The sequence below is a fragment of the Monodon monoceros genome, unplaced genomic scaffold, assembly GCF_005190385.1.
Source record: "Monodon monoceros isolate NGI ecotype Baffin Bay Population unplaced genomic scaffold, NGI_Narwhal_1 Super_Scaffold_17, whole genome shotgun sequence".
NCBI classification, from domain to species: Eukaryota; Metazoa; Chordata; class Mammalia; order Artiodactyla; family Monodontidae; genus Monodon; species Monodon monoceros.
Window position 1 is genome coordinate 22,937,828 of NW_021703773.1, and position 18,663 is coordinate 22,956,490.

The 18,663-nt window shown below is 41.4% G+C and overlaps 1 protein-coding gene across 2 annotated transcripts in view; it reads right to left on the reverse strand.

The window, feature by feature from the left end:
- The window catches only part of ING2 (inhibitor of growth family member 2), a 52,993-nt gene extending 45,295 nt beyond the window's left edge, over positions 1 to 7,698 (reverse strand). The window contains exons 1-2 of one of the 2 annotated variants that reach the window (XM_029226577.1): positions 7,077 to 7,698; positions 1,794 to 2,487 (exon numbers count right to left, since the gene is read on the reverse strand). In XM_029226577.1, the coding sequence (XP_029082410.1) occupies positions 1,817 to 2,487; positions 7,077 to 7,248 (843 nt within the window). In that variant the 5' untranslated portion in view covers positions 7,249 to 7,698 and the 3' untranslated portion in view covers positions 1,794 to 1,816. Of the gene's footprint in view, positions 1 to 1,666; positions 2,488 to 7,076 lie in introns of those variants that run through there. The other variant, XM_029226575.1, reaches the window with a different exon arrangement.
- Positions 7,699 to 18,663: the final 10,965 nt, after the last annotated feature.

Here is an 18,663-nt window from a genome sequence, read left to right on the forward strand (position 1 = left end):
TGAGTCACATCTGGAAGCTTAGGGGGGCTTTGCACATACTGATATTTCTAATGGTGTCAGGTGAACAGCTCTATCCTGGTAACAAGGATATAATCACTAAGACAGAATGCTATATTCTCAAGAGAGAAAAGGATTTCTTCACAACTCAGTATTTCTTGCTCAATATAATCAACTCCAGTCATCAATCAAAATATCCTTAGGACAGAAGCTAATAAAATACTGTGCATTTACCCGTCTCTAAGCTCACCTTTAAACTGTCTTCACACCACAGAATGAAGGACAAAATTAATGAAAGAGAAAAACAAGTCCTTTGATTATTAAAATCCTCACTACAGTGCAAATACTGTAGACTTCAAAAGAAACTTGGAGATATTTAAGCCAACTGCATACTACAGATGAGTGGCCTGACACCCGGATGAGGTGAAATGATATGCCTAAAAGTCACACAGGAGAGCCAGAAGAGAAAAACACACTTTTTTTTTTCTTTTTCCAAACAAGCAAACAGGATTTTTCACATGTTAGTCAAAAAGAATCAAGATCATCAGATTAGGAAGAAATGAGGAATAAAAAGTATGTTACACATAGATTTTAAGGACTAGTCAATCCACTGCCCCCCACCCCTGAAAAACCAAAAAATTCTCCAAATATACGGACATATATCCATCAAGATGTTTACCCTTAAAATATCAGAATCTTGGAAAATTCAATTTTAGAATCTTGGAAAATTCAATTTACAAATACATTACTAATTGCATTGTTATAATGAAATTAGTTCATTAAACGTGAAGACACCAAACAGCACCAATACCAGAAAGTTAAGAAAGTAAATACACTATTACTTAAAATAATATGTAATTTCTGATTGGGACAGAAATGACCTATAGCTACTAGCAAAACTATTTCAACTACTGTCTGACATAAAGGCAATATTTAAAGACTAGTATATGCCATTTTCCCGCTGATAGGCCTGTGGCTAGGCATCCCAGCCATGGGTCAACATGAAAAATATTATTAAATGTCTTTTTAAAATTGCTCAACCTTGAACCATGACACTGCATAACCCAAATTTTGCCAATATAAGCCAATGGCAGCATTTTTGGTATCCTAACTGTCCCTACCTGTCCCAATTAAAACAAAACAACTCCCTTATTAAGCACTAGACTGAATGCAGCTATGAAGCAGCAGCAAGGTATTTATAAATGGGCTACTGACAGTGTATCAAAATGCTACTATGGAAAATAGAGCAGCAAATACTCTAATAAGAGCACATTATTCCACATGGAATCCCAAATTATTCTTATCTCTAGTTCCTTAAATTCTTGGAAGACTAGAGATGACCAAGTGTATGTATAAATGGGGCCAGGAAGAGAGAAGCTCTGAATGGTATAGTGTTCATATTTTAAATTATCCAAGATAATCTGAATGCTTACAGAGAACTCCAACTATATCTAAATTTTTTTAAGCACATAGACTAAAATGCTAGCAAAACTTTGGTGTTTACCCCAAAATTAGCATTGCATTTTCAGTGAAAAGGAAATAGGCATGGTTTGTGAAGTTATTATGTTCACACCACCCTTCCCTACTCCCTGCTCCTTTCATCAGGTGATCTGAAGATTACCTGGCTTAAAATATTTGGTAATTCAGTGCAGAAAATTAAGGTCACAGACAAAGTACAACAACTTTTAATACACCATTAATACTAATGATTAAAAATTATTGCATAGTCTTATGCATTTACCCTAAAACATTTTCTGAAAGTAAATTCTGAAAGAATTATATAAAAGACAAATAACCTTTAAAATGCAGATGGCCTTTACTACCTCGATCTTCTCTCCTTCTTTGTCTTTTCAGTACTTTTGTCCATCGTTTTCTCATTATCTCCCCTGCACTTTGGGCAATACCATTTCCCCTTTGGTTTATAGGTAAGTGAAACACATGAAAAGTGAAACCATTCAATTGGACACTGTTCATTGTCACATCCGATCATTTCCCCATAAGACACTTGGTTACATAAACAATATGTAGGTTCGTTGGGATCTATTGCAAACTCAACAGGCGAAGCTTCCCTCTCCTGCTTGGCCTTGGAACGTTTCTTTTTCTTGGCTGACTTGGATTTCTTTTCTTTAGGTGGCTGATCATCACAGTCTTCAATCCCATTCGTCATGTGACACAGATCACGGCTTTCACTGGTTCGCTGTCGGCGGGGTCTTCTCGAAGATCGTTCTGGTTGGCTGGAATCCATCTTTGCTTTATCTGAGGCTCGCTCACTTTCAGCAGGATCTTGAAAACACTGTGAATGTAGCTCCATTTGCCTTGCCCGATTTTCCACCAATTCGAGCATCTGTGTGACAATCTGAATTTTTTCATCTCCCAATTCTTGACTATTGATTAATGCTCTCTGAAGATGCTGCTGGAGGCGTTTTTTCTGGTTTGAATCATCTTCTTTCTTATATTTTTCATAGACATCATCAATTTCCTTTAATGTTTCTAAAAGAGGAAAAGAAAATATATGGTAGCACATATAACATTTTTCAAGTTAGTTATTTTTCACAGAATTGGTACAGTTAGAATGAACTCAAACCATAAGACCACACTCCTCCATAGTATGAATGCATGAGAAACATTTCATTTCCCTTACAAAGACCACATATTATCCAACATGAAAGTACATTTAGAGATAAACTAATAAAAAGAATGAACACAAAACTCTCTTAATACTCATTAATCTATATTAGAAAGGATAAGAGATGTGTGGCTAAGTATTAATCAAAAGGCTTTACTTGGGCAGAAACACTCTGTGCCACTTTAGAGTTCACCCAGTGCCATATCACCTATACTTCAGGTAAACCTCAAAACTACCCTGTATATAAAATTTCCAGGCTGGACTCCAGCCGTAAAACTTAAAAAGGTTCCAGGACTACTCTAGATTACTGTCCAACTGTGTTTACAGGGTTTATGGTTCAATCGATGACTTGCCACAGAACTCTAGAGAGACGCTATACCTTGACTTTCATATCATCCTCTGGACGTTCTTAACAAAGCAGACACAAGTAACTCTTAGCTTCCCATCATATTAGCCTGAATGGCTCTTTTATTTCATCACATGGGAGAGTCTGAAAATCAAACTATTTCCGGAGCAGGTTTAGGTTCAGGCTCTGGCATCAACTGACTAAGCTACTAACAAAATTATAGTAAAGTTGGCATTGGATCACTGTGCTTTTGTAGATAACTCAGCCGTTGGTTCTCAGCCTTTTGAACTGCTGATTTCGATATTGTATAGCATGAGGACCCACTTACATCAATTTAAAATGGCCGAGTCATTAGAAGGTATACAAATATCTGAAAATATAGTTCCAGATGTCACCAAAATTTACATAGATGTCTTATTCAAATCTGTTCTGTTTCTCATCCTTATGAGATACAATGCTATCTGAAAGAGTTCTGTCTTAGTAAAGGTGAAGAAACAAAAATTAACTGGAATTTATCACACTCGATGCCATATCACTGTTCTATCTTCTAATATCACTGCTCTAACGACAACAGAAATGTCAGACGACCAAATACATACACTGGGGGTGTCTGTGAGTAAGGTAACATAGAGCAAGTATTCAACACAACTTGTGAACTCCCGCCGCCCTGGAGAGTGTAGGTACTCACACTTGACGGACAACTGTTTAACCCGGGATTCATGACAATGTGCTCCCACACATTTGAGGGTACTCATACCTGCAGAGCATATTTTTAAACAATGTTCACATCTAGCCCATTTCCCCAGCTAGGTATGTAAGTGGATTTCTTAAGAACCCAATTTTCCTCCAGGAAAAATAAGGAGATTATATATTTTCCCCTCAAACACACAAAATGTGAGGTTTAAAAAATAAAAACAGGGCTTCCCTGGTGGTGCAGTGGTTGGGAGTCTGCCTGCCAATGCAAGGGACGCGGGTTCGTGCCCTGGTCTGGGAAGATCCCACATGCCGCGGAGCAACTGGGCCCGTGAGCCACAACTACTGAGCCTGCGCGTCTGGAGCCTGTGCTCCGCAACAAGGGAGGCCGCGATAGTGAGTGGCCCCCGCTTGCCACAACTAGAGAAAAACCTCGCACAGAAACAAAGACCCAACACAGCCATAAATAAATTAATTAATTAATTAAATAATAATAAAATAAATAAATAAAAGCAAAACTTATTCCAAACACTCTGTATCGAATAATCAGGAATTAGAAGCTAAATATATTATTTAATAGCAGCACATTGATATTATACATGAAGTAAAAATTCACATTTTTAAGACACCTTAATTACCCGGTGAAATAACACTTACTGAGCCTCTTCCATGTGACTTTCTCAGTAATCCCCACAGCAATCCCATGAGGAAGCCACCACTTTTATATGTGAAGAAAATTAAGCTCAACAGGTATCAACCCCAGACTTTGAACTCTGCCATTATCTGTCAGTCTGGCTCTGCTCTTTAAGCACTTTCTACTCAGCTGCATGGAAGGCACTTAAAATTAAGTACGAAATTTTAGTTCAAAGGTTATTTACCTTTGAACTATGAACGAGAAATACTGGAATAAGAATACTGGAACAAAAATTGAGGTTCTCTAATAACCATACCCCATAATAAATACTTCATTCAATTGTGAAATTGTTTTCTTCATTTCTCTATGTTTTTAAGGCTACTTTTGAGGTTCTTCAGTAACTTCTGAAAGTGTCTCAAATAGGTAGGAGAGAAATTTCTTTGACTACCTATATAATTTATAACATCGAATTTTGCTGTAAGTATTAAATCTAAAACCAGGAAATACTTAAGAACTAGCAAAGAAACAAAAAACATGAAAAACCAAGAACACACAAGTATATAAAGCTAATAGAAAACTGAAAGTTGAGCTTAGTAAGCATGTGCAGAGTAAAAACTAGATCACTGTTTTTGTATTACTCTTCAAAAGATCTACAATTTTAATGGGGCTAAAATTTTTTTAAATCTCTCGATCTTTCAAGGCCTAATACTGTTTCTCATGTTACCAAAGCTACTCCTGTCAACTTTAGATGGTCAAGATGGCAGATTTCCCTGGAACAAATTGCCCCCCCCCAATTCAAATGAAAAAAAATAGCTCAACTTTCGTGAAGGCAAACATGTCTTTAAAGAAATGTAAAAGCCTGCAAGCTTTACAAACTTCAGAGTTATGATTATTTGAAAAACTAAAAATGTTCAACATACAATTTTTAAGCACACATGTACAATATATAATATTTTAAGGTTACAACTCAGGTATGTGCTCCATGTCTATAGAAAATACCTTTGGAGAGCTTTTATTTAAAAAAACAAACAAAGATTTAAATAATTTAAAAGTGAGCGTGTGCACCTGCAGCAGCCAGGCTGTGGCGTCAGACATTCCCCACTTAATTGGACAAGTTACTTAAACTCTGTAAATTTTAATTTGTCTGCAAAATGAATTTTTACTGCATTGAGTTGTGAAGATTAAATGAGATAATGTTCTGGACGTGGTGCAGCAATTGACACACAGTAAGTGATCGTATTAATTCGCTTCCCCCCAACAGAGATCAGTCCTGTCAGTCATATGGGTTCAAAAGGCAGAAATAAATTATAGGTGAAAAAACAGAGACACTTAAATGTTCTATCAGGCTACAGGCCCGAAAATATCACCCCAGAAATGCGTTCCTTAGACACTAAATCATAAAACTAGCGACGTGTCGAAAAACAGAGAATGGGTCCAAGAAGTTATCTTTTTAAAGTCCGTATGGCTGATTCCACATTATGTCTAAGGTCTGTTCCTTGATTCAGGGTTATTAAACCAAACGGCTCCCCATTTAAACTCCTCCCCTTGTAGTTACAGGCGAAAGGGCCACCAATGGTAAATAGTAAATGTACTCTCTGTAAAAAAGCTGATTCCAGGGAATCAACCCTAGCTCCTTGGGTCTGACCACAAAGGGTGGCTTTTGCCTCCGTACTTAAACTTGGCGAAGTAGGGACCCAGGGGTTAAGAGACGCCAGGCGGTTGCCCAGTCAACTAACCCACATCCTCCAGGGGCCCGGAAGTGACGCAAGGCCCGGAACCTACGCGGTGCAGGGGCCAGCGACGATCACAGTAGCTGTGTCTTTGTCGTGATTGAGTGATTGGGAAAAAGTCGAAAAATCAAACAAACATGTCCCAAATCCCAACACTGACTCCGCTCACGACGAGCTAATGTCCCGCACGGTCCCCTCCCGAATAGCCAATGTCGCCCAAGCCTTCCTGCAACCAGCCATTTTCCGGACGGGAGGCAGCGCGCGCGTCCGCGCCCCGCCCATGTCCTTCGTCACGACCGCAGGCCCCGCCCCCAGCGCGGGCGGGGGGTCCACCCCGCCACACACACCCCTCTCCCTTCCCCCGCGGGGACCCCTAGCCTTTTAACCATTTGGCTGAAAGAGCTGTGAAAGGCTGTGGCCCGGAACTTTCCCTGGGGTGGGAGAGGGAAAGCCTCCTCTATTCCCAAGCCGGGAGCCGGAGAGTCGAGGGAGGGACCTCCCCGGAGGCCGCCTTCGCAGCCCTCTCGCGCCCCCTCCCCCCTGCACGTTCCAATGCATCTGCTCTCAGGGGGTGGGAGCCCGAGAGGGGGGTGGGGAAAGCCAGGCCCCGGAGGCCAGCGGGAGTCCGGCCGCGGCCGGCCGCTCACTCCCCACAGTCCCCGCCCGGCTGCACGCTCCCCGGCCGGGGCAGGAGGGTTTGCGGCACCGGGCAGGCGAGGGCCGGAACAAATGCTTCTTAAAATGGCTGATTCCTCTCCACACCAGCTGCAGCCGCTGGGTCTGCAGAGGGGGCTGACAAGCGGCCACCACCCTCACCCTTGAGACCCCCGAGAAGTCCTCGCCGACCGCAGCGGGGGAAGGGAGGGCCGCGAACCCGGTCTCCAGTCCCGTTCCCCCGTCCCACACACCAGACACCCTCTGTGCAGTCGGGAAGACTGTCACAGGAGAAATGGAAAGTGGCACTTCCCCGGGCAGGCTCCGAGCGACCGTGCCCGGCAGCCAGCGGACCCGAGTGGGGGAGGACCTTACCGGCAGCCCCGCGGCCCCTACCTTGATATTTGTTGTCCAGCTCTCGCAGCACGGACACGTTCCTCTGCATGTCGTGGGGCAACGACTCCACGCACTCGAGGTAGTCCTGCACATAGCAGGTGAGGAGCCGGCTCCGCTCCCCGGTCAGGAGCGCGGCCGACGAGTAGAGTTGCTGTTGCTGCTGCCCTAACATCCTGCCGCCGCTGCTGCTCCTCGCCGCCGCCGCCGCCGCCGCCTCCGCATCCAGCAGCCACACATGCAACAGCCACGGCCGCCGCGGCTCCTCTGCTCGTCAGCCCGGCGCCGCGGGGACACCGGCAGCCGCTCGAGAGGGCACAGCCGAGTCCCCCGATCTCTACTCCCCGCAAAAGAAGCCCTCACTCCCCGCCCCCGCGGTAACAAGCCCAGGGGCGGGGCGAGATCGGGGCTCCCTCCTTTTCCCCCTCCCTCCTCAGGACTAGAGCAGCGGGGATCCCCCCAGCGGAGCTGGCGCCGGGGTCCCGGGCGTTGACACTTCCTGTCCCCCTCGGAGTCACCAGATGCTACCAATGCCGTCTCGTACCTCGGATCCCCATGACAAGCCTCTCGCTGGCCTCTTTCCTCCCAATCACCCTCAGTGCCTGACGGAGAGTCTCTCACTGGACCGCCCCCGCCCCTCAGGCTGCGGCCGCCTCTGCGCCTGCGCAGGACTCCCTCCTAATAAGGCCGGGGGCCCGCCCCTACCGCCCAGCCGAAGGGTTCGCATTCTCCCGCCTTCCCTCCGCCACCCGGGCGATTGGTCTGTCAACTCTTGGCCCGGGGGTAGGGTGCGGAGAGCGGCCAAACTGTAGCCTGCGCCCCGCCCCCTCTTAAAGGGGAAGCACTGTCGGGTCCGCCTCTTTGCTCAATGTCTGAATGGGACTTGAGAGGGCAGGTGGCTGACCCCTTCCTTCCGTCCTTCCCACTGGGAGGGGGAGGCTTGGCCCAGCTCCCTCGGCCCGTTGTTACCGACTTCTTCCCCATCAGATGGATGTAGCGCGGCCCGTCGCGAGCCTTAAAAGGAGCAGCAGGCGGCCACCTTACGCAGCGACCCGGAGGGAGTCCTGCGGGGACTACGCGGCGGGCGTGAGGCGAGCGCGGCTCCGGGCATGCGCGGCGGCTGTGTGCCCGCCGGGCCGGCACCGCCCTCTGGCTGTGTCTTCCTCCAGCCGCGGCCTTCGGGCTCCCGGAGCACCGGGGCTGATCGCCGAGGTAGGCGGTGCCCTCGCGGCCCCCTGCGTTTCTTTCTCCCTTAGTCCGTCCGCTTTTTGAATCTCCCTCCTGGCTTCTGCGAGCTCTCGCCCTTCCGCAGACGCGGGGGTCTTCCGCCGCACCAGGACGTGCAGGTTTTGTCCACCCTAGGGCTCCTGAGGAATCGCGTTTAGTTTAGGCTCACTCTGCCCCATACCTGTTTGTCCGACAGACAACCTTTAAAAAAAAAAAAAAAAAAGTTTTCCCCCTGGGGATCAGAACGTTTAAACATTAAACGTAGGCAAGGGCTTCCTGGCGGCGTGAGGGGCACCACCACCTTAACATCTACGTAAGACTGAAAACCACTGGGGGCCGGGGTCCAGGGGTGATGGAGACGCGAGGACAGACCGAATCCGAAATCAGGCCCACGTCCTCATCTACGTGACCGGCCGACAGGGTTTAATTCCTATCTGGGGTTAAATGAAATGCCAAGCAGAGGAGTTGATTTTAATTCCAGATGGACTCAGTGTATATAACAGCGTGTATTTTTCAAAGAAATGGGCGTAAGGAGAACGAATACGCGGAGAATTTTAACGGAATGCCTATGTAAACAAGCACTATTGTGAGTAGTACATTTGAGTTAAAAAGAAAACGTGAGGGGGCGATAAATTGGGATTTCTTCTTATATCCAATTGGTTTGCAGCGGTGGGGCACCTGTATGATAACCTATTTAGGGCAGTTTTGAAACAGCTGTTAATAGTACGTAACCACTGACAGGGAAAGAGAAATCTAGACCTTGATCTAGAGGATATTTTAAATTTCAAACCGAAACAAAGCACTATTGGAAATTTGAGTCTTGGGAACAAGATAATATTGCTCAGGACTCAAAGATTGTCTTGTATTATTATCCTGTGACACTTGGAGGTTTTGACCACTTGAATATTATTAAGTCAACCCAGGCAGTCCAGTGTCTTGTATTTCTGAGAACCGTCTAGGGATTTTCTTGTCATTCTTTAAATCAGATTAAGCAGCCAGGTCTTGTCAAAAAAGTCACTGTTAAGAATTGAATTTTAATCACATTTTACTTAAACCCTACTATTTTTGTTTACTCATAGATTTAAATCAGCTAGTTTTTATTGAAGGCCTAAAATAATGCAAGATGCCTTATTATTTACTGATTCAGATTAGACACAGAACGCACATATGGATTTTATTCAGCCTGAGAAGTGATCTGCAGGCAGATATAACACATGGTTAGAAACTAGAAGTGAGAAAACGCAATGATTTATAATACCTAGAGCACTCCTTCCAGGAACCATGAACCGGATGAAGAAGGAAGGATGAGTATGGAAATGAAGACCTTTTAGAGCATTATTTTGACCTTTCATAATTCTGTTGAACAGGCTGAAAGGAAGCAAAAAGTCTAAATAATGATTTTGCAGCTTGTGTTGATCTAAACCTATAAAGAACACTCTCATATGGTAACCTATGTGTGTATATGAATTGTCAGACATGTGCTTTTATTGCTATATTACTTTATAAAAGTTAATCAAAGACTTACTCCTGCGGTACTTGTGAAGGCAGATTGTGTGAAGAGAGTAAAAAAAAAAAAATCACTGTACTCCCCAAACTCAGCCCTTTGACTTTGGTTATTTATCATGTCCTTTTCTTTTTAGTAATCACTTAACTGGAAATTTGGGGCCTTTTGAAATTGGGTTTCTGTACCCTGCTAAATGCAATATTTAAAAGTCCCCAATTCTCCACAATATAGAAGTTAATTGGTGACGTTTAATTGTATGAATAAAGCAAAAAGGCATCTTATTTGCTCTTAAGTATATTTTCTGAAGTAACCCTAAAAAAGATAAGTAACCTACACCCCCAAATTAGTAGAGCTATCTGAGGTTAACTTTAATTTCTAAATCAGTTACTGTGAGACATCCCTGGTAGAAATGTTTAAGAGATCTCTGGTAGGCCCTTATTTATACTGTAAAGGGAGGGGGGACCACTTCAAACTCTGATGGAAAACAAACTAGCAAGTAGTTCTGAAGGTTTCCTAGAGATACCTCCTGAGAAGATTCAGCTACTGCTTGAGTCAGGACAATTAAATATGAAGTCCTTTTTTTCTTTTTAATATTTTTTAAAACTTTATTATGGAAAATTTCAAGCACACACAAAAGTAGAGGTAATAGTACAATAAATCCTAATATACCATTCACCCAGCTTGAACATTTATCAATATATGGTCCTTAATATTTCACTCCCTTATCCTTGATGGATTATTATCATTTTCTCTGTACTTTAAATATGAACGGATAAGAGAGAACTTTTTAAAAACATCCACAATACCATTATCCCATCCAAAAATTATCTTACTGTCATTTAATATCAGACAATTGAAATTTCCCTATTGTCTCATTAATATTATTTTACACTTGGTTTGTTCAACAGGATCTAAACAAATTCCACACTGCATTTGGTTAATGAGGTCTTTTCTAAACTAGTAAAAGGCAGTTAATTCCCTATTTAATTCAGGGAAGCAGATAGCAATGTTTTTTCTAAGGAAGATATTTGGATTGTTAAAAAGCACTGTTCAAAATGTAGGGAAATTCAAGAAAATCACTTGAAACAAAATCCTCATATTGAAAGGTCACCAATTGATAGCCCACTGTAGAAATGTAATTGTACCTAATGCAAATAAATAAATCCTTTAAAAATCTAGACATTTGCTTTAGAGTGTAATTTGTTCTAGAAGGTCCAAGCATTTTAAATTGTACTGAAAAAACCTGAAACTTTAAATCAATTCATTAGTACAATAGGCGACAACAATAACCACAAATACTAACAGTCTACATCTCCACTGAGCTCAGTTTTAAAGCATTTTTGATTGCTTTATTGCATAAGTAGTACACCTTAATTGTAGAAAAAAATAAAGCAAAAAAGAAGACATATGAAATCACTAAAGACTGGAACTAGGTCTTCTCGGTATCTAAGTATACTCCCAAGATGATTCCATTTAGTTTTTTGTTTTAAGGAAACACTTTGTCTAGGACTAAAGGACAAAGTTAAGAAAATACCAGATTCTTGAGATGGAATATTGCTAATATGAGTACTGTTAGCCTGTACATTTAGTTTATGAGGTAGGCAGCGCAAATGGGTGTATACAATCAATCATACTATGGGTTATAGTACTGTGCAGCAATTAGAATGATCACTAACAGCAAAAGAGGATCCTAAACCTTTTAATGAAGGTACTGTGAATGACTGGGTCTATAGTCATAGAATTTTCAGTATGATAAAATGTCATTCCCATAACCAAGAAGAAGAGCAAACACGTATTATCCACTTTGGTTATCCCAGAGAGAAAAATAACACGTATGGTATACTTTGCATATTGCTGACCAGAAAAACATTCAATTTTCCCTGGATGGTTACCATAGTTACATGAGCCGTTTATAACATCAAGAGGAGGAACTAGGTCACAGTATTAAAGGAGTTTGAATTATGCAATTATGTTTCCTAAAAGCAGGGGAAAGGGTTTAAAATTTAGGGAAGAGAGATTTATACTAATGTTCAAAATTGAAATTCTAGTCTAATTTTGCTGGTGAAACAATAAATCTGTCTAAAATTAAATGGTTGATATTGTAGGTGTAAATAGTTTATCCTGTACAAATAATGTAATAGCTTGATCCATAAGTGTGATAAAAGAGATGCCAGCACATTCTGTCCTTGTCGATACCCCTTTATCTTAGTGAGCTACCTTACCTTAAAATGTTTTTGTAGATAATCAATAAACCCAACAATAGCCTAGAATCTTGGAGTAGCCAAAACATGTAAACTGAAGCTTTGACCTCTTACCTTTGCAAGTTTGAGATTAAAGCTTGGTACAATGCCTGTCATATGCTACTCTTAACTTGTTGAGATTTTCCTGTTAATTTCATCAGAGAGACAGAGAAGGGTGGTAAAGAGGGAAGGTGTTGAAAGCCATGTTAGCATAGACTTCATCCTCTTTAAATTATTTGTGTTTCTTTTTTTACTAAGAACCTCAAAAAGATAATTTTATTCAAGAACTGTGTCTGTTGTATCAGAGCCCTGCACAGTGCTGAATAAATAGAGGTTGGATGAAGGAAAAGCAAAGAAGGGGCTTCCCTGATGGCGCGGTGGTTAAGAATCTGCCTGCCAATGCAGGGTACACGGGTTCAAGCCCTGGTCCGGGAAGATCCCACATGCCGCGGAGCAACTAAGCCCGTGGGCCACAACTACTGAGCCTGCACTCTAGAGCCTGCGAGCCACAGCTACTGAGCCTGCACGCCACAACTACTGAAGCCCGCGCACCTAGAGCCCGTGCTCCACAACAAGAGAAGCCACCACAATGAGAAGCCCGCGCAGCACAATGAAGAGTAGCCCCCACTCGCTGCAACTAGAGAAAGCCCGCGCGCAGCAACGAAGACCCACTGCAGCCAAATAAATAAATTTATTTTTTAAAAAAGAGAAAAGCAAAGAAAAAACTTCACCTCAAGGTTGCACAATTTCAGATGGTCATTTTTAATCTTCTGATCACTATAGACTCATAGACTCTGTATAGCTAAAACTAATCTTAGTTCAGTGATTTCCCTCAAAGGAAGAGAGAGCAGGCAACAGGCAGCCTCACTGAGTAGCTGGATGAGCCACTGCTGCTGATGTTAATTCATCATAACCATCATGTCTGTAGGGAAGGATGGGGAAGAGGTTGAGAATCCCTATTATAACGCACCTCTAGACCAATTTTTTTTTTTTACAGATGATAATATGGGGACCCAGAGAAGTTAAGTAACTTGTCCAGGGTCACACAGCAATTCATGAAATAAGTATACACTTAAAAATTTAAGAGTAAAACAAATATTAGTTAATTTTAGCTGATAATCATTGGAAAGGAGAAAAGTACCCATAGAAAAAACAAAAACTTGGGATATTATAAAATTACTTTTTCTGAGAAGTCTTGCAGCAAATTTGACAAAATTACCTCTAAAGGAAAATCAGAATTTCCTGAACAATAATTTCCAAAATAATCATAAAATCAAAAGTACTACAAATCATGTATCCTTTAGACATTTATTTTCAAGGGCAAATGCCTTATGCCTTCAGCTCTAGTTAAAATAAGAATGGCCTTTTAAAAATAAAACTCATGCTACTGGCCAGGAGCTTTTTGCTGAATCTTTTGTTCCTTGTAATGATTCTAATTGATTACTTAATGAGGCTTTATTGGAGCTGTTGTTACATTAATTGCTCTTGGCAAGGTTAATTTAATCCAGCACTTTGGTGAATATTGATTTAGCTTCTGAGGGTAAATTTTAAAAAATTGTTTATCTAATTTATTTCCGTAAATTGGAGTTCTCTGACTCTTATCTATGGAAACCAGTATATCTAGCTTTATTCAATATATCTTTCTGCAAAATTGTGTTAAAACCTTATTTTGCTACAAGTAATTTTATAAATTTATTTATTTTTGGCTGCATTGGGTCTTCGTTGCTCCGCGCAGGCTTTCTCTAGTTGCGGCGAGCAGGGGCTACTCTTCGTTGCGGTGCGTGGGCTTCTCATTGCGGTGGCTTCTCTTGTTGCAGAGCTTGGGCTCTAGGCGCACGGGCTTCAGTAGCTGTGGCTCGTGGACTTCAGAACGCAGGCTCAGTAGTTGTGGTGCACGGGCTTAGTTGCTCCACCGCATGTGGGATCTTCCCAGATCAGGGCTCAAACCCGTGTTCCCTGCATTGGCAGGCGGATTCTTGACCACTGTGCCACCAGCGAAGCCCCTACAAGTAATTTGAAATGTGCTGGTTCTATAAAATAAAAGACCCACATTTTAGAAATATTTAACAAATAATTTACCTCATTTTCTTTTGTTTTCTAGACTGCCCTCAATTGTTTTCTGCTTGAGAAAACATAGGTTGTGTCCTTCATTATCTGTCTGCAGCCACGGTGTGGCATCTTTTGCTTGTTCTAACTGTGGTTTACATTCCAGATCCTTTAGCATAATACCCTTTGGTCACAGAAATGACATCTTCAGGGAGACGACTTTGAAGAAATGCCTGAAAGTGACAGTAGAAATACTTTCTTCTGTTACCTGCTGAAAGTAAGTACTAGAATTAGATTAAAAAAACAAAGATATAAAAGATATGGGGAACAATTTCTATGGAAAGTATTAGAGGCTAAAAAGCTTACTGTTATGGGAAGATAGAAGAAACAGAGAAAGGAATGATTACTTCAGCCATTAACGGTGGTGGTACAACAGAATTAAAGTTTAGGGACCATGATATTTAAATTATATCTACAGAAACTATTTGTTACTCCTTTATGCATAACAAAAAGTGCAGTTGTAATACAGGGTTGGACTAATAGCCTATCTAACATAATCTTTGGAGAGTGGCATGTTGATTCAAAAATAATTACAAAAGAGCCTAGTGACTTCCTTACATGATGTTAGTTTTATTATTTTTTTAATTTATTTTATTGACATATAGTTCATTTACAATGTTGTGTTGATTTCTGCTGTACAACACAGTGATTCAGTTATACATATATATACATTCTTTTTCATATTCTTTTCCATTATGGTTTATCACAGGATATTGAATATAGTTCCTTGATGTTAGCTTCAGAATATGCCTAACTTTTACTATTCAGGTAAAATATCTCTGGAAGAATAGTCCAGTGTTATCTATGGTAGCAGTTTGCCTCTGATTTAGAGCCTGGGGATCTGGAGTTGGAGGGAGACTTAGTTTTCACAAATATCATTTTGCACATTTGATTTTTTTGGTACACATATTGCTTTAACAAAATTTAAACTTTATTTTTAATATAAAAAAAGCAAAAAGCTTTCTGTACATTCTGCAATAACAAAATGCATATGAATACTACCCACTGGGAAAGGAGCACATGAGTAAATACACTCAATATTTAGATTTAGTTCACTTTTTTGAGAATTTTTCTGGTACTACTGCTAGTAATGTCTATACTTTACATACTAGCATTCTAATTGCAAATATATTGTTACACAAAAATAAAATTAATAAATACCACATTGTTAATCTTGAAGCTTTTGAAGACGTCACACTTTAGACACTGATCTAGGCAGTTTTGGCTCAGAAATATATTTTTTTGTGAAGTTTTTTTATCAGTTTAGGAGAAGTTATGTGTAGCTTTTTTCTCATTCAGTATAGCCCTCAACTTTTTAAGAGCTTTCTAAATTTTTGTGTGATCTTACTTGAATACCTTAGGATAAGATGCAATACTTCTCTTATCATTTTTATGAGTTAAATGTTTTAAAAATTCACATTCAGGCTAATGTTCTGTGTTCATGCCATCTATAACTTGTACCTACAACCTCAGAAGGGAACCGCGAACTGTGTCCACCCCAGAAGGAGTCCTTCCCTGATGTCTCTTAGTGAGCTGTGGTCTTCTCTATAGGATTGAAATTTAGCAGAAGTATCTAATGAAGAGGAATCTGAACATAGCAGTTGAGGAAGGAAAAAGATTGGGAGAAGAGCCCAGATGTCATAAGGCAAAGGGAGGGTGAGGTACAGGAAGCAGCTATTATTATTTCTGTTGCGTGGCTCAAAGAACTCCAAGAAATTGATTCCATTCCACTGGGCATAGTTTTCAATTTAGGATAGGAATTTATTTTTTAATAAAATTGATATTAGTGGAAACACACGGGAAACAGACAGGAAAACAATTGAACATAGTGACCTGAGTGGTTACAATACCTCATATAAAGCATCTTTTTCAGAAATTATTCTTCCGTGTGTGGTGGGTTGCTTTCTAGGTAAGAATGGGAGTGACAACTCTGCTGTAATGAATAATGGCCTGGGTGGGGAGCGGGAAGGAGAAGCCAGGAGGGAGTAACAGGGAAATGAGGTTATGTGGAAGGAAGGAGATAGATTCAGGAAATTTCCAGGAGGTAATATCAACTGGGTTTAGTGACTGTTTTTAGGGGGCGGGGCCATAAGGAGGTGGTGGCAATGTTGTGCAGAATAGAAGATCCAGGAAGCAGAGCAGGTTTGTTGGGAAAGATACAGATTTAAATCATACAAGGTTCATAACCCTGTAGGTTTTTTTTAGGCCTCCTCTTCCAAACAGCATAAACTATTGCTTCCTAGATGTAGCCTGCTTGTCTGTAAAGAACAGCCAGCCATAGAAACTGGAGGCTGGGAATGTGTTGGGAAGGGTAGAGAGACTAGAGGAAATGATTTAGATGTGCAGTGGTCTTAAAAATATTTTGCCGCAAGCCAGGACTTAGCTAGCTTTGTATCACTTCTATTAGTAAGACGGGAGTCGGTAATAGGGGATAGCAAGGATGGACAGACCCTTGGGAGGAAGAGTTAATGCAGCAGGTCTGGTTGCTTATTCCTTGCATGTCTCCAAGGAAACCATGACTGACCCGGCCAACCCTGGGAATTTGGCTTGTGGAATGTTCTTTATGTTAGTGACAACTTTGTTGTGTACACCTGGAGAAATGGAACACGCCATACTGGCTTGTCAGGTTGCTTTGCACAACACGTACACCTGGTTTCATCGTTGGGGTCCTGAGTCTCAGTTGCCATAGCTGATTGTATAGCAGAATGTGTGGACATTAATAGCTCCCCATAAAAGCCTTGGACCCTGAGACTCAGATGGGCTTCCTCAGGTAGAGCTATTCCATACATGCCTGTAGTTTTGCTGCTAGACAGAGAGAATTCCTTGCAGCTTCAGGCCAAGAACATTGGAAGCCTGTGCTGACCTCTCTGGACTTTCCCAATGCATCTTTTTCCCGTTGGTTTTGCTCTCTCTCCTTTGCTGTAATAAGTTTTAGGCATGTTTATAACCTGCTATTGAGGCTTGTGAGTGATTCTGGGATCACCAAAGGAAATGACCATATATAAAGTTCTGAAGAAATTTAAAACCCAATTTGTCCATTTGAGCCTCGATAGGATTCACTGAAAAAAGAATAATCAACATACGCAAGTATGTGCTATGTATGGATTTAAACAGAATCAAATCTTTGGTCCATGTCCAGGAGACATTTATAGTTTCTGTAGGGATGTAGAACACATATATAGAGTGTTAGGAAAATGTCTACAGGCATAAGTATAAATAAAATCAAATTAGCAATAAATGTAGAAGCAAGGCAGAAAAAGAGAGTAAAATTTGTAGGAGTCAATCATGGTTTATGGAAGATGGTGCGTATTTAAGAAGAAATATGGGACCATGTTGTCAAATAATAGCTTTTGCTTTTCTCCTTCATATGTACTTTCACAGTATGTAAAAGAAAATGAAATGAAAAACATTTTTTTCTGGATTTTATCTGATGAGTGCTGAGTTCAGCAGAACTTTGACTGAATTATTTGTGTGGAATCAAAATTTGCACTAAATCAAAATGTAAGTATTCTATGTAACAATATTTTTTGAGCCTACAGTTATTAATTATGGCTATGAGTTAATATTCTCTTATATTATCATTCCAAAGACTCCACCCAACTCCTGTTATAATCAATAAATCATATCTAGTATTTCTTCAGCTATTTAGTTAAACTGCTTACAGCCAAAGATTAAGAATGGACTTTGAAAGTTCTGCTTCTGGTACTAGCCAGATAGGTCCCCTCACCCTCCTACAAATAACAGCTATAAATTCTGGATAAAATATTTTAAAAATACCAAAAGGCACTGGAAAGCAAGCAAAAGAAGGCAAATTCTGGAGGGAAGTCAATACTTGGAAGAATGAAATGGCACTTAAGGCGTTTCCTATTTTTATGTCTTTAGCCTGCAGTGCCCAGTTTTGTAGGATGACTTAAACTTAGAAACTTGCAGATGTACTGGCTCGAAGAGCCAGAGGTTGGAGACCAGGGCAACCACAGTGTGGTACAGGGCCTAGAATTAATATCATGTACTGCCTTGACATCTGGTAGAATCAGGAATGTTATGAACAGCCTAACACCAAGTTCCCTTCCCCATCTGCTCCCATGGTCCTAAGATCCCCTAGCCAAACAACCCTTCTTGTCTCGGGGACCAGGTACATTTCCTGCTTGTACCTGAGTGGCAGGTTTCATTTCCCTGCAAGCCTGTGGAATTATTCAAAGAAACCAATCCCATCCCCCGACAGGAACCAGGGACTACCTTGATACTACAAAATCTGCCTCCCTCAGTACCTGGTTGTTTGCTGTGTTCTCTGGTGTAACCCTCATGTGTCCCTGAATGGTGTCTGGTGTCCTCCCCCAGGCTATGAGTATGCGTGACTAGTAAACTGCCATCAGTCTCACCTGACAAGTGCTGGGTGTCATGTATTAGGCCATTCCCATAACCCTAGGGTGGGAATCCTTGCCTCACCAAAGAGATGAAGAAGAGGCAATTAAAAGAACAAAAATGGAAAGTGGAGGAGAAATCCCAGAAAGAA